Genomic DNA, 16,412 nt, shown 5'->3' on the forward strand with positions numbered 1-16,412 from the left:
GAATTTGCTTTTGTATTAAGATTTTATTAAAGGCTTCCTGCCATAGCAAGTTCTAATATTACATTTTTGTAAATCCTTCAAACGTAATATGACATGAAATTGTAACGATACTTTGTAGAATGTAGCAACTGGGGATCATTAAATTTTAAACCCCAGACTTCTTGAGTTAAATAAATAAATAATACTCCTTCTAACTTCTAATTAACATATTATAATTAATATTATATAACATTATGTGTGCAATATCACACATTTCATTTCAATTTAAAATGTTCGAGCTTGTGACCAACAGCCATGAAGATATTTTCAACAGTACAGGGCGTTTCTGAAACAGAAATAGCATAAATTAAGTTTTTTCAGGAAATAAAATTGTAGTGTTCTCGAAGACTTGGTTCTGAAAACACCATTATTTTTATTACAAGCCTCCACATCTATTTTTCGCACTTCAAAGGGAATAAAAAGTCATATGTTCTTTATCCTATGTTCCTTTTCCGTGTTTTAAGTTATCTCGACTCCAATTAATTTTAGAAAGTTATTTTTACCTAAAGAGCTAGATACTTTTTTCTCCAATTAACTAATATCTTCTTCAGTTTGTACAGTTAATGAAGTTATTTAATTAATACGATATAATTTGTTATATATCGTCTGCGCCCGAAGGCTATTAGGCTATTCCTGTCACCGGCTGTTCATAACTGTTTTATTATATACATATATACACATATTTAATCAAACTAAAGACACAGATAAAAATTGTTACTGTACAAAAATCTTTTTTTTTTGTTTAAATTAAAGAGTAAATATGGAACCATGGTTTAATGTGGAACCTTGGGGATAGAGTTCTCGGTTACTGTTCAACGACATAGCGAAAAGGCTTGTCGACGCTTCACGTGACCAGATTGCTTTCTTGGTCTTTGGACAAAGAATTAGCATTCTTCATTAGAATTACCAGTCAGGACAGCGATGCATTTTTAATATTCATTTTATTATTTTTATTCTAGTTTATAGATCTTTAGTTGTAGATAACAATTTAAAGTTTGTAAATGTGTCCAGGTTCTATCAGTTTGTAAATGTTTTAACTTTTATTTGAATGTTATACTTACTTAAATCAAACCAAATATGTTCGTATCCAGCATCTTGACGGGCTTCGTGTATCGCTGCGTGAGCCGCGTGGAGGAACACTGTCGCTAGGCAGAAAGATGGCTCTCCGGTCGCTGTGGAAACATAGGTAATTCAAGTTGATTCTTGTTAACTTTTCATCTATACTAATAATTTTATAAAGAAGAAAACTTTGTTTGTATGTTTGTAATGAATATATTTTAAAAAAACTTTCACCATTAGAAAGCTACATTATCTACGAGTAACATAGGCTATATTCCCCATGCAGGCAGTACTTCCACGCCACGGGAAAACGGCAAGTTTGTTTTATAGGATCCTTTTTCACTCAAAATGAAAACTTGCGTGTTTTTGATTTTATGGAAATATTTTGATGTAAACAAAGACTCGGGAAAGATTTATTATTAAAGGTTGTGATTACTTTCCGGGAAAAATCATATAACTGTTCAAAGATAATCTACCATAAGTATACATAAAATTGTATGTTTAATGTTTGAGTAACAAACTTTTTGTTTACCTTTAGACTGCAGTACACCAAGATCATTCTTGCCATTGCGACGGAAATAAATCCTCATATCAGAAGGAATGTCTTTGATTCCCGGGATCTTATAGGTCCAGGTTCTATCAGTGAGCAGCTTTCCAGTAGAACCATCGTAGACGATCTTCTCTGAAGTCCAGTAACCTAGACCCATTATAAACGCACCTTCAATCTGTGAAGCAATTTGCAAACTAAATAATGGAAACGGCGAAAAATAAACGACATCTGAATATTTATTTGAAATTGTAAGCCTTTTTATAATTTGAGAAAGTAATGAAAAACTGACCTAAATAAAAGATTAATTCATATATTGATACCTACTTGAGCAACATCAATTTCAGGACTTAAACTCCTTCCAGTATCCTCCAAAATATCAACTCTCAAAATATCATGGTTACCAGTCAAAATGTCTACTTCCAACTCCAATATGCCTACAGCATATACATCATAAGTCTTTGTATCACTCAAACTAAACATACCAGTTGCTTGAAGATCCACTCCATCAGTATAGGCTTGTGCAATCAATTCCTCCCACGAAGGGTTATCTAACTTCGCTCTAATTGGCTTAAGTCTGTCATTTAGTACTTCACAAGCTTTCTTAGTAGCGAAAACAACACATTCACTACCAACGCTTCCTCCGGTTACAATAGCATTAGGAGTAGTAAAACTATTGCTGGGCTTAACACTGATCTTCTCCAAAGGTATACCGAGAGCGTATGCACAAACTTGGGCAGCTTTAGTATTGATACCTTGTCCCATTTCTATGCCTCCATGAGTAAGTACGACCGATCCATCACCATGATAGATTGATACTAGCGCGTTAAAGTTCCCAGTGTAAAATATATCAACAGTCAATGGTATTAATTTGATGGCTCTTTTCCTCCATCGATTGTTTTTATTAAACTCTTCGATTTCTTTTTTTCTGTCGTCGTACTCTGCGTCGATTTTTAGCTGGTTTATCAATTCTGGGATTGGATTGTTCTCTGTGCCTACCATATTTAAAAGTCTGACTTCGATTGGATCTAGCTTTAGACTGAATGCTATTCTCTCCATTATTAGTTCTATCATGGCAACGCCTTCTGCTGAAACTGGAACAACAAATTAAATATTAAAATGTTCTGTTAAATATTAACACCCCAAACATACCACACGTTATGAATAGTAACTTGTTTCAAATGCTAAGTGAACAGAAATAAATTCTACATTAGACAAAAAATACCTAGGTCGCTGTCTATATTTATTTGTTTATTTTATTAGGTAACTTCACAGCTTACAGTACTACATAAAATGTTCCGTACTGATTGCCAATTTGACTTCATCAAAATGCTAACGACCACGTATTGTTTGTGAACATCATTTTAAAGCAGTTAACTTTGTTAACCCATGTGCTACACGATAATTTTATTTTATTCCTCACACACACATCACAGCCTAGTTTTTATGGGATCTCAAAACCATACAAACAACCATACAATGCAATTTTTTTTCGCCCGGGCTCATAAATCAGTATATAAACATGAATGGTAGTACACACATTACAATGATCAGGTTTTAAGCCGGTATCAGACCGACTAAAAACTTTAATTGAATTCACGACGAATAATTTTTAGAAAATCTCCAGTCATGAGGCCGACTGTCGCCCCACTGTTTAGATTTTAGATACAGTGCGTGTCAGTGCCAAAGATTAATCTTAAAATTACTTACACGGAGCTCGACACCAAGTATTGGAAGGCTTGTCGGTCAACACGCTGTTGGTTGAAACGTACCACCTTTTGTGGTTGTAACAGTTGTAGAAATGCTGTATTGTGACCATAGTGAGAGTCTCGTTATAAGAAGAGCCACCATCTTGGTAGACAGTATTCTTCAAGTACTGTATTTCTCCTTGGGCATTTACACCAATCTGAAAAGAGACCGGCATAATTATTACCTGGTCTACTATCCAAATATTCGCACAATAATATTCCAAGGATCTTCAGATATCTTTGAAGATCTGCCATTTCCTTAAGATTTACTTAGATCGTTACCTCAAAGTTACTCTTCGTAGGAATCCGTTTACCAATCGCCTTCATGTTGGTCTGCATAGGTAGAATCATCCTGCAGGTTCTATTCAGTAAATGGGTGACCAGTGCTGTTGAACACGCTATTTGAGCAGAACGGGAAATTTTACCTCCGTAAGCACCTCCTACTCGACGGACTATTACATTTATACTGAAATCAGTTTAAAATCCTATAGTTCCTTCATCATCATGAGATGGGTCGTTTATCATGTTAAGAACTCACCTATTAACTGGAACTTTCAAACTCTGTGCAACGGCTACGTTAACTAGATCAAGCCACTGAGTCGACGCAAATACTTCCATTCCATCTTCTGTAGGCTTCGCAACACATGTTTGAGGTTCCATGTAATAATGGTACTGTTCTTCCAATTCCATTTCACCGAAAATAACAGTTTTTACATCATGACCAACATCTGTTGGTTCTATTGTTGAATCTGCTCTTACACGTTTATCTTTTTCGGAAGATTCTAGAACTTCGCCAATACTCATTAAAGGAGTACTTTTACTAGGAGAGTATTTAATTTTGACGAGTCTAGCTGCATGATTTGCTGTCTTCTCTCTATCTGCTACTATAATGCCTGCTGGTTGCCCATGGAACTTGACTTTCTTATCGCAAAGTATTTCTTCTTTATCAGACATGTAGGGTATGTTACTGGGTGTGAATACATTATCTCCTGGTATATCTTTTGCTGTGTAAAAGGCTATAACTCCAGGTAATTTCTGTAATTAAATAATTGTTGAAATACTTTTTTTACTCTCTTCTATTTATGTAATAAAATTATTTGGTAATATACTTACAAATGCTTCAGAAGTGTCGAAATCTTCAATAACGCTGCCTGGAAGTGTATCAGCAGTAACAAAGGCTGCAAATACCTCATCATTTTCTCCAGGTAAATCATTTGCAAAAACTGCTTCTCCACTGCACTGAACTAAAGCTTCTATTTTTGGTATCGGCTGATTTAAAGGCCATATGCTCTTGTCAGTTTCATAGGATTGCATGCCTTTGGATGTATGGCGTTTTATGGCTTCACCTCCAGATTTGTATGTTGGGTTCATTTTATCACTTGGACAGAGACTGAGAATTGCCTAAAAGACAGTGTTATGATCAGTTTCTCCACCAAAAACATTAAATATTCAACTGAAATTGCAGTTTGTTTCTTCTCTTACCTTATAATACAGTGTCACAGCTAACATCTTCCTGTAAGCTGCTGAAGGCTCAGGCGGTGCTTCGACAGGAACAATCTCATCATACAAAGTTTTCAAAGCTAATTGTAAAGTCTCATTAGTAAAGAGATCTTTGCCCACTAACACCTGTTCAGTATTTGAAGCATGTATGAAATGTTCTGATATACTGCCGTAGACAAGTGAAGCTCTTTCTACAATGTTGGTATTTTGTTGGAATTTGAAAAGGAATCCTGCGTTTACTACAGCGTGGGCGTTTTGAGATCGAGGCATAATCTGCAATAGTAAAAATGTTATAACAATTAATCACATAAAGAAAAAAAAATATGAAAAAAGGTACAATGTTATAATTTATCACATTAGGAAAAAAATACATGATGAGTTGAGTGTAAAATGCGAGGCTAAGATAGCCTAAAAACAACTCATATTATTTATTCATTAAATAGAAACAGATAGGCAGACATGACGATCTCTTAATCAGTATAAAAACATCAAAATCTTGGTAAATAACCTTGTAAGTTTTTACAGAGCAGTGTGATAACGGTGGTAGCATAACATTTTTAATAATTTTCCCTTGCATTGGTATCTTGAGAAATTCTGGCATCTTCATTGTTACGTCTTTCTCCGCGCTTTCAGCTGAAAACATACAATTGTTATAACTCGATAACAGTTCTCAAATACTGAAACACCGAAAACTAGTTAGCAATACATTTTTAATTCATTTATTCGTCTCCCTAAAGTTTATGTTACATTAAATATTCATTTTATGATCAAGGCTTTGTAATATTTTAATATTACAATGTCTTAGTATATATTTCTTTATTTCTCGCGAATTTTCTGGAACTGTTCTATTATTCTTACCAATAGTTATCATAGCTCCAACAGTTTCAAAAAGTAGGAATACGTCTGATTGGAATTCGTTTTTGAAATGTTTTAGATAAAGATTGCCACCGATTGTTCCGATCTGAAACATAAAACCACCAAAGTTTTCAGAACCTAGAAATTCTTTTACAGTTGAAAAAAATATCTAGAAAAATTATTAGGATTTTATGAACTGCATGTCGATTCTATAAAATATCACAACTCACTTCGACATCACTCTCACTTCGACTTCGATCTAAAGGTAGAATTCCGTGGACGCGACAATAGTCAACCTATGAAAATGTATGGCACCGTTGCCGAGGCCCGTGACAGTCGCGCGCGGCCGACGAATTTCGTAAGCTGCTCGCGGCATTGTCAACAATTTAATTCTGGTTTTACTAAAATTCTATAGATGTTATTAAGCGCTAGACCATGTTGAGAAGCGTACGGCCGCGAGCGGCTCACGAAGTTCGTCGTCCGCGCGCGACTGTCGCGGCCCTCGGCAGCGGTGCCATACATTTTCATAGGTTGACTTTTGTCGCGCGCGGCTGCGACAATCGCGACCCACGGAATTCTACCTTAAAGTTTCGTGATTGACATTGTCAAACTACACTAGCGCTACACTATCGAGCGTGTTGACAAGTTGAACTAAATTAAACTCGAGTTTTGACAGATCTGCCAAAATCTGTCTATCTATAGGGAGGTAGGGAGAGATGGGCAGTTGAGACATGATCAAATCAGAATAAAAGGGGGGTCCTTTTATTCTGATTTGATCATAGTTTTTATTGGGTAGTTTACGTTACCGACTGGTAACGGTGTTCATCCATAGACTATCTGTCATTTCTGTGAGTTGTCAAGAACAAACACTCGTAAAAGTACTTAAATATTTTGTTGCGGTTTCGGATCGTTATAAAGAGAAAACTAATGAAAGGTATGTGTATTTTCTATTATTAATGATTGATTGTCAAAATCTCCAGTTACGATTATAGTAAGTCGATGCAATCCACACCTATTATACCTCTAGAATAGGTACTACAGCAATAGTTTATGGGCCCCACGTTTTATTTTAGTCTAATATGACCGGGACCACCTACGTAGGTTGACAGGTAAGTAACTATTTTTTATTTTCTAGTTTTCAGTGCACATAAGATAAAACCGTTTTACTTAAGTTTTTTTACCGATTTTTTTTTATAAACTAAGTCAAAAGTGTCCAATGCTCCCTATGGTAGGGAGGCTTGGACATACCATGTAATGTATAATTTGTAAATTTTTGTTCTTCTTCTTCAGTGAAAATTTGTGAGGTTATAAATCTGCGCTAAAATCCTTTATAGAATCTTGTTTCAGGTACCGTTGCCAACTTGATCTAGGGACTCCATATTTATCAGCTGTTAATTTTATTTTTAACCTTTTGATACCTCTTGTATTGCTCGTTATATTAAATCTTTAGGAATTTCCCGTCGCAAACCATTCTTTTTAAACCCCGACGCAAAAACGACGGGGTGTTATAAGTTTGACGTGTCTGTGTGTGTGTGTGTGTATGTGGCATCGTAGCTCCCAAACGGATGATCCGATTGTAATGCGGTTTTTTTTGTTTAAAAGGAATGTCATTCGGGAGTGTTCTTAGCTATGTTTGGTGGAAATCGGTTCAGGTCTTCAAGGTCATCAGCTCGTTTGTTAGGTGTGATAGGAATGTTACACGCTCAGTTTACTTGCAAGCATATGTGGGATCTAAAATTTGAAATACTAATGTCTTCTGGAACCACTGAGCTGGTCTGCTGTTAGGACACGAAGATAGGAGACGTAACCCTGAACTGCCTTTTAGTAAACCCATCGAGTTTGGGCTCGTTTAATTTGTCTTGACTAGTTTTCTTCATGTTTCTAATTGACGAGAACCTAATGCTGGAAATGGGATGTGGCGGATGAAACCCTAGAATGGTATATAACCCTGGATCAACAAAGGTCCATCTTTATTGTTTCTCAATCTGTGCAATTCTCCCAGAGCCAGTTTGTCATGAGGATTGTTAAACAGCTTCCTTTGGCTGAGATCGCATATAGCGAACCCATCATAAAAAGAAGGAAAAATTAAGGAGCTCCTTTAAAAAACCATGAAATAAAATAAAATTATAAATTTAAAAAAACCCCCGACCCAAAAAAGTACGCAATTATTATGATAAAATGTTATAAACGATAAACCCTATAAAAAGCAAAAAGTAACTTTAAACACTACGTAAGTACCAACTAAAGCATGTTAGACTAAACAAAATTTTGACGTGTCGACGGTTTTATTTAAACCGTTTAAATATCTCGTAATGTTGAAACTGATTGTAATTTTTAGGATAGCTCTTTGATTTTATCTAGCCAAACATAAGAAATGGCAATAAAAGTTGATTATCTGTAAAATCTGATTTTTTATGCAATAAATGTGAAAAAGTGCCCATCCCTCCCCTACGTCCCCTAAAGTATGAAATGACATTACGAATCGAAGTGAAATGCGAGTTGTTGAACGACTGATGAGAAGTTTATACGTACGTTTCTCACAGGAATATGGGCTACTAAATCCATGTGATCGTAAAACTGTTTCAAATAAGAAAATTCCTCTTTCTCAGCTGAAAGCTTTAGGAAAAGCTCCATCATATCAGACAATGGCATGCCGGCACCCAGGACCAAGTTTACATCAATATTGTGGCCTTTTATTTCAGCTACATTAAATATGTCTATCACGTTGGTAGGATATTCCGTGACGTGGTAAATACCTGTACAAACGAATCGGTTATTCTATGACTTTTGAATATTTAAGCTATAAAAGTTATTGGCAGTATCAAAGTGATTGGTTTTACTGGGTGTATGAATTTTTGTTGGAGGCTAGAGCGTTGAATATTTTAATTGTATATATATATATATATTGACTACCAAAACAATTTTTGCCGATAATATCAATACTTCTAAACGAACATAGTAAAGAGGAATCAATGTATGTTTAGGTATACTCTGAAACGACTGAAACGTGAACCGATTTGAGTTATGCTGGAATTCACTACTGGAAAGCTACACCCTTCCCAAAAAACAGGCTATATTTTATCCCGTTATGGGCTGTAGTTTCCACGGGCCGCGGGTAAAACCGCGTAAAAATGGCTAGTCGTAAATAAAACTAAAATATATAAAGTTGTATGTGTATGCATTAAGAAAACATGGCATAGAAAAAACTGATCATCACTTTAAGAGTGGAATGCAGCAAAAAATATAAGTATCATAAGTACTCATATTGGTATTACAGAAAAAGTGGATAACCTTGAACTTTTGTGCTACGCAAAACATACTCCTTACCTTGACCAGTATTGCCTGCGATTAACTTATAATCTCCCACACTCATAGCTTTGAAGACATCGCTCAAATTATAAGCTTTATACCATTTATGCTTTCCAGCTTCCACGACCAACATTTTTTCATCACTTACATGAACAAATTCATGTAATCCATTGTCCTTCTTATCATTATTGTCATCTTTCAAACATTTGTTTTTGTGCGAACATTTTTTTGCACATTTTAGTCCACAAGGCTTGAGAATAGCTAGGTCTTCGAGATCACATAGTTTGTCAAGGAGTTTTTGGTCAGCGTCTTTAGCGAAAGTTTTGAAAGCATCGGCTATTGGTCTGTAGCCGGTACACCTGCACATGTTACTGGCGAAAGAATTTTCTACCTCCACTGAAGTTAGTGTTTTCTTTTTCGATTCGTATAAGCTGGAAATACAAATATTCTTCATTTAACACATGTGTGAATTCTCAGTATACTGTATACTGGATAAGAAATTAATATTTTTTGTATGATTTTTTATAGCAGCTTTAAATCATGATATTGGTAACAATAAAATACTTTTTTGAGAAAGAATATTACCTTAAACACAAGTGTTTACAACTAATAAATTATATTTTTATGACAATAAAATGCTTTTACATTTCGTAGCAGTAAAAACGGGTTCTCAAAATTCAATATATCATTTTTAAATTAGTAAACAATACTCAACTCTTTAGAAAATTAATAACCAAGAGTCAATTTCACTGAACTAACGCTTCTGTGCGAAGATATGGATTTTATGAGTTTATCTGAGTAAAATATATATGGCACAGTATTTCACAAGGTATTGCTGTTACAAAAATAAATTACTGAACATTCGAAGATCATACGAAAAGTCTTGCGACCTACTTCAATTCGTCTTTTTATGGCATCGTAAAAATATTAAGTATTCCCGCCACGTTCTTAGGAAAAATGATACAGAATTGTGTAGGTTTGACAAAATCGTTTATTTGGTAGGTACTCGATTCTGTAGAGATATTTGACTTTGTCTGCAAGTCAGGAAAATGTAGATTTCTTTAAAGTTTTTGCGGTTCACTCATGAACAATTTAGATTTAGATTTAAAATTGATTTTTATTGTTCTAGCGTACCAAGAATCCGCAGTGTTTCGATTGAATCATCGCATTAGTGTACTGAATTTTAAATACAAATTAGGTATCTTTTTGAAATTTTTTTGTTGTTTCAGTTTCAAAATTAATAAATTATTTTATAAAGATAAAGCAAAAAAATTATGGAACTATTGTATTATGATCATCAAAATCTGACTATATTGGGTAGCTCGATCAGTCTACAAAACACGTGGTATTCTAGCTTTGAATTTTTCGGACTGCCCCAATTCGATTGCTCTTAAGTGTATTAAAATATCTGGAACACTGAAGTGCTAGCTACAGATTGAGTTTTGTAAATTTTTGAATATTCAGATTCAGATTTTTCAGAACAAGAGTATGTTTTTTGAGTTTCAGTACCTTAATTATATTGTTGCTTAATATGCTGTCGTCTTGTAATATCGAAGTTAGTGTAAAAATATTGTGTACATGTGCGTAAAGTTCTGACTGTGTCCACTTTAAAACCAAAACTATTGAAAAGATTTCAATGATAAAATATAAATAATTTCGAGTCTGAGAAGCTAAGCTACTTTTTATCCGGGTGAGGAAAAAGATCTCTCTTTTGTCGAGGGTGAAACCACCGGAGACAGCTAGAATTTTCAAAAATTGGACATTTCTATTCATTCTCTTACCTGTACATATTCATGATCCATCCAGGAGTGCAGTACCCACACTGCGTGCCGTTAAACTTGGCCAGTCTGCTCTGTATGTCGTGGTAGCCCTTGATTCTGTTCCCTACACCCTCCACGGTTGTCACCTCCCAGCCATGACAGGATAGTACTGATACCAAACACTGCAATACAACAATAGAGAATTAATTGCTAGGGTTTGAATTAGGCAGAGATGAACAAAATGTGGGTGTCCAAATTCTGCATGTCATCGGGATAACGTCATGATTTTTTTAGCTAAATGGGTAGCATTTCCGACACAGTCTCACGAGACATTAAAATTAAGAGAGTATTTATAATTCTCGTTAAAAATAACTTTTCCTTAAAAAAATCTGAGAAAGACACCTAAAAAACCATAATTATATAGGTACATAGAAAGTTGCATCACCATTTTTTCACCGCCTACCAAGGTTAACAAAAAGCAGTCAAGCATAAAAACGTCTACGAAGCCTTCATGTAAGGCATAAAAACTAACAATTAGGCGCCATCTTTTTATGCAATACTGTGTAATCATGTAATACTCGGTACGCGTAAGAACGTTTATATACAACTGGTACTTTGAACCGAATTAAACATAGTGGTTTTCCTCAATACGTTTTTAGGGTTCGGTACCCAAAGGGTAAAACGGGACCCTATTGTTTTCGCTCCTCTGTCCGTCTGTCCGTCTGTCACCAGGCTGTATCTTATGAACCGTCATACGTAGAGAGTAGATTTTTTTACAGATGATGTATTTCTGTTGTAACAACAAATACTGAAAACTAGAATACAATAAATATTTTGGGGGCCCCCATACAACAAACGTATTTTTTTGCTCATTTTCTAAATAATGGTACGGAACCCTTCATGCGCGAGTCCGACTCGCACTTAGCCGGTTTTTATAAAAAAAACTGTAAGGGGCAATTTTGCAATATTATAATGATGGCGTGATTTGTTATTTATAAGTAACATTGTATGTGCATCATTTTGTATTGTGATAGGTCAAATAGTGATGAGAAAATTTATATTATTATTTTTCTACTATACTCGCACATGTAATGTTCGTTTGTTGTTAAAATTAACCGCCTCGTTGGTCTACTTAGTGTCGCATAGCATAAACTAAACGACTACTTTGCCCGAAGTCTCGGGGCCCATTCTCGGGTCGCGGAGAAATCACTTTTATTAGAACTAAGTTTAGGCTTTAGAAACATTCACAAGGTAGCCCGGACATGGAAGTTGATGATACACCAGTGAATTGGAGAGCACTTTAATGTTGTTTCTGAGACAAATCTCTCTCCGGTCGTGTTGGCTATTAGAACGAAGGAATAATAATATGTCCTGCGCAACTAGCTGATCTCCTAACATAAGAACAGTCGCCGTAACTGACAATCCGCTAGAAAACCATTATTAATGTTTGTTCAGGGTCAGACGGTAATAGTACCCATTAACTAGATGAGCATAATAAATTATTTTCGAGCTTGCAAAAACTAAATATAAAATGTGTTTTAAAAACAAAATAATGATTTATATCCTCACAGTCTGTTGTTATAATTAATTGACGATATTCGACATTTAAATGTTAATACATACGAATAAAATAATTCTGCGTTGCAGATGAGAAGGTGGATTAGGATACTAACCACTTAATATAACACTAGAAATTATATATATCTCAACAAACCTAATAAATACAGCTAAATTAGTCATTTGGTTAGAATTAACAGATACCAGAGCAGTATAAAAATCCTGGCTCACGTTAAGGATTAATAATTAAGTACAGCAAGTCAGAAGTATTGTTGTATGGACTCACAGAGTTGACAGCAAATGTCTTGAGCTGGTTGTCTGGCGGCAGAGCTGCGCGCGCGGCGACGACGCACGCGCCGCAGCCGCCCTCGTGGCACATCGCCTTCGTGCCGCGCAGCCCAGCCACCGAGCGAATGTACTCGTTCAGAGACACGTCCGGACCGAATTTACCATCCACTGGAATAAAATACATTTTTCTCAGAACATACATTATCTGCTTAATAAGCTATTCCTTTAGGGTTTCAAAAAAATATACTCAAACCAAAACTGCTGCATGGTTATTTTTGCTGTATGGTCCTTTTGTCTCAATGCATCCAAAGGTTGTCTGTAAGATATCGCTTTTAGCGATAAGACCGTCCATCGTGGTCACCAACTTTAAAATCTTTAGTTTTGCTTTTTGTTGTATTTTAATTGGTGTACATAATAAAGAGTATATACATATATCTATCTATCTATTAAAAAAATAGTGAATTAAAGAAATTTCATAAACGATCTAAAAAAGGTATAAGGTATAAATATATAAGGCATCAACACTTAGTTCCTTTAAATTGCTCGTATCGTTTAGTGCGGCTGCCGTGCGGCAAAGGTGCATTTGTTTTCAAATTATACGGTGCTATACTTCAAGGGAGTCCTTGTTGCATCAATTTAAGTGCTTATAAGTCTCCTCTTGAGTATGGATTTGGAGTCAATTGTTTGCAAGTAGCCCTTGAGTGTTGAGCAAACTCCTCTAATACCGTATTTATTGATCTGTCAATCTCTTGGGATGCATCCTATATATCCTTGCCCTATATGATCAATGCCCGTGCTAAGGTCAACAGAAATACGCAGGAAGCGTTGAAGCGATATCTAGGGATTGGCTTAGGAAATCACTTCAAACCAATATTCGGAATACAAGATATTTCTCAGGTCATGTGTACAGTAGACTGCACATCAGTGGTAACTGTCATGCACCTTAACTCAATAGTAATAAGTACGATTTTCCTATAAAACTGTTACCACTGACCTGAAGTTGACTATACATGTGTGGGTGAAGATGTAAATGCAAGTAAGTACATAAAGATATTCGAATGTTGCACCAAATATTACTTGTAGGAATAACCTTTCGTCTTCGAATAGACTGTGTGACCTTTTATTTGTTTAGAAACTAGCATTTTAATAGCAACATGGCACTTATGAAAGTTTGTTCTTTTTATTAACAGGTATACACGAATGTGATAATTTTTATGGACATAGGAATTCCCCATATATGTTTTTTTTTTGCATAAGCGGAAATAAAGACTTTTTCCTCATAAAAATGATCATGAAATTAGTAAGTATTACTCGTAAGGCACTTTAATATTGGAGATTGTGAGATTAATGGGAAGTTTTTTTTCAAAAAATTCTTACCTGTATACTCTTTTCCATTGATCTTGAACTTTATAGCCGCCATATTGGTTTTGTTTGTTCACCTAGAAATAAATAAGTATTATTTTTAACCATCATCCATCCTCCGAGCCTGTTTCCCAACTATGTTGGTGTCAGCTTCCAGTCTAAACGGATGTAGCTGAGTACCAGTGTCTTACAAGGAGCGCCTGCCCTATCAACCCCCTCAACCCAGTTACCCGGGCAACCCAATACCCCTTGGTTAGACTGGTGTCAGACTTACTGGCTTTTGACTACCCGTAACGACTGCCGAGGATGTTCACTAACAGCCGGGACCTACAGTTTAACGTGCCATCCGAAACACGACATCAAAAAAGGAGGTTCGCAATTCGACCGTGTTTTATTTTCTAAATTAATGTTTTATGGACACAGTGCATTTAATACTCTAGGTTGAACAAGTTTTTATGTAAATCAATGTGTGTCATGCATAATATTTATTAATGATAGACTAGTCTAGTAGTTCAAGTATATCTAAGCACTGGTTGATCACAGCGGTATCACTCGTGATCCTTAGATACTAATATTAATGATTTATGCGAAAGTGAGTTAGTTTGTGACGCAGTTTAGATCTTTTAGTTGATATTGTAATCAAATTACAAAAGAAAACCCCCGGTTTTTTATAAAGTTGCAAAATTATTATATGATTGATTTTCAGAAAGTTTTCAATAAAGTCCGCTTTTAAGTTTTTATAGTTGTTTTAGCCAAGTTTCTACATGCGTACATAAAACCAAAGTTGTAAGCAGGGAACCTTGAAGGCTGGGTAACATACGAGACAGTCTATAAAAACCGTACCTACTAATTTTTATTGTCAACATATTTTCTGGTTTCTCTAAAGAACCTTTAAAAAAACCCGGCCAAGTGCGAGTCGGACTCGCGCACGAAGGTATCCGTACCGATATAAGTATAAAACGGACAAAAAAATCACGTTTGTTGTAAGGGAGCCCCCCAAAATATTTATTTAATTCTAGTTTTCAGTATTTGTTGTTATAGCGGCAACAATAATACATCATCTGTGAAAATTTCAGCTCTCTTCTATCACGGTTCATGAGATACAGCCTGGTGACAGACGGACGGACGGACGGAGGAGCGAAAACTACAGGGTCCCGTTTTACCCTTTGGGTACGGAACCCTAATAATGATTGCATCACTAAACGGCCTAGGCTTTATATAGAAAAACAAACCGTCTAGTTCTTTGTTTTCATTCGTGACATTCCAGTTTTTTTGTGCTCTAAGTTAGACTTTGGACTCCAGTTTTTTTGATTGATTAGTTAATTTATGTTAGATTGTAAATATAAGTTCGGATGAGTGTTTTTTTTATTATCACTAAAATGTTGTATTACAAAATTTATTTTTTAACTTCGTCAGAGCTAAGATTTGTCTGTTCCTCTATCTAAACCATATAATATAAAAGGGATTAAAAAAAATTTAACCTAAAGACTCCGAAACTACATACCTGATTAAAAAAAATCTTTCCTATTTCTCTGTTAGAAAGTTACACTCTTCCCGAGTAATATACCTATGCAATTTTTTATAAAACAGAAATTATAAAACTAAACATTTGTGCATGCTTTTCTTATTATTAGTTTGTTTAAAAATACATAAACAATATGTCTTATTTTATTAATTCCTTGTAAAAAAACGTTTCACCTGATAACCCAAAGAAGCCTTACGTTAATCATACTTACTTAATAACATTATTCAATATTAAACCATTCCCTTTTTTTTCAAAATTAATTAATCGAAACGAAAAAACAACAAATTGATTAAGGAAAAAAGAACCATAATATAAAAAAAAAATTACGAAAACTTACATGAAAAGTTAAGCACAACAAGACCGCCTACCCCACCACAAAATAATGTATTTTTCTAATAAAACCACTACTTATCTATATGCTTAGAACACGACTTTGTCCGTTTACCAATAGGATTAGACTGGCCACGGGCCGCTATGGTAACTGCTGAATCATAGTTATCTCACTAGTTATTTGTATACTACATTAATATAAGTATATGGTAAAAAAGGCTTAACTATAATTAAAATGTCATAGTGCGAAGGAAGTGCTTATAAGCGGTTAGTTTCTGTCTTACAAGTAAATAAGCTTCTTCAATAGATTTTTAAATAGTATTTTATAAGGAGTTATAGTTTTGAATCTATTATTGCTTTCCACATGTATTCTTAGGTGGTAGTACTTATAAATAGTTCACATGGACCCTGTCGGGCACAGCAAATTACTATTTTATTTATTAATACACAATCTATTACTATTTTATATTTTGGCTAAGTTTTAAATTAACTATGTTTTTTATTGTTTTTCCTTTGTTTTAATGTAACAATTA

At 34.9% G+C, this 16,412-nt stretch overlaps 1 protein-coding gene and 1 long non-coding RNA gene across 2 annotated transcripts in view; one reads left to right on the forward strand and one right to left on the reverse strand.

Annotated features, from left to right (window-relative positions):
• LOC135117921 (uncharacterized) overlaps positions 1-16,412 on the forward strand; it is a 343,287-nt gene that overhangs the window by 132,116 nt on the left and 194,759 nt on the right. The window lies entirely within an intron of this gene.
• On the reverse strand, positions 192-16,003 carry LOC110372128 (uncharacterized). The gene is made up of 17 exons (XM_064038370.1): positions 15,887-16,003; positions 14,040-14,101; positions 12,661-12,830; positions 10,839-10,999; positions 9,076-9,488; positions 8,281-8,504; positions 5,752-5,854; positions 5,402-5,526; positions 4,876-5,166; positions 4,507-4,794; positions 3,932-4,428; positions 3,676-3,859; positions 3,356-3,551; positions 1,973-2,739; positions 1,631-1,823; positions 1,101-1,211; positions 192-325 (listed from the first exon to the last, which is right to left on the reverse strand). The coding sequence occupies exons 2-17, from the start codon at positions 14,080-14,082 to the stop codon at positions 255-257; spliced, it is 3,837 nt and encodes a 1,278-aa protein (XP_063894440.1). The 5' UTR covers positions 14,083-14,101; positions 15,887-16,003; the 3' UTR covers positions 192-254.

This window comes from Helicoverpa armigera, chromosome 16, assembly GCF_030705265.1.
Source record: "Helicoverpa armigera isolate CAAS_96S chromosome 16, ASM3070526v1, whole genome shotgun sequence".
Taxonomy (NCBI): domain Eukaryota; kingdom Metazoa; phylum Arthropoda; class Insecta; order Lepidoptera; family Noctuidae; genus Helicoverpa; species Helicoverpa armigera.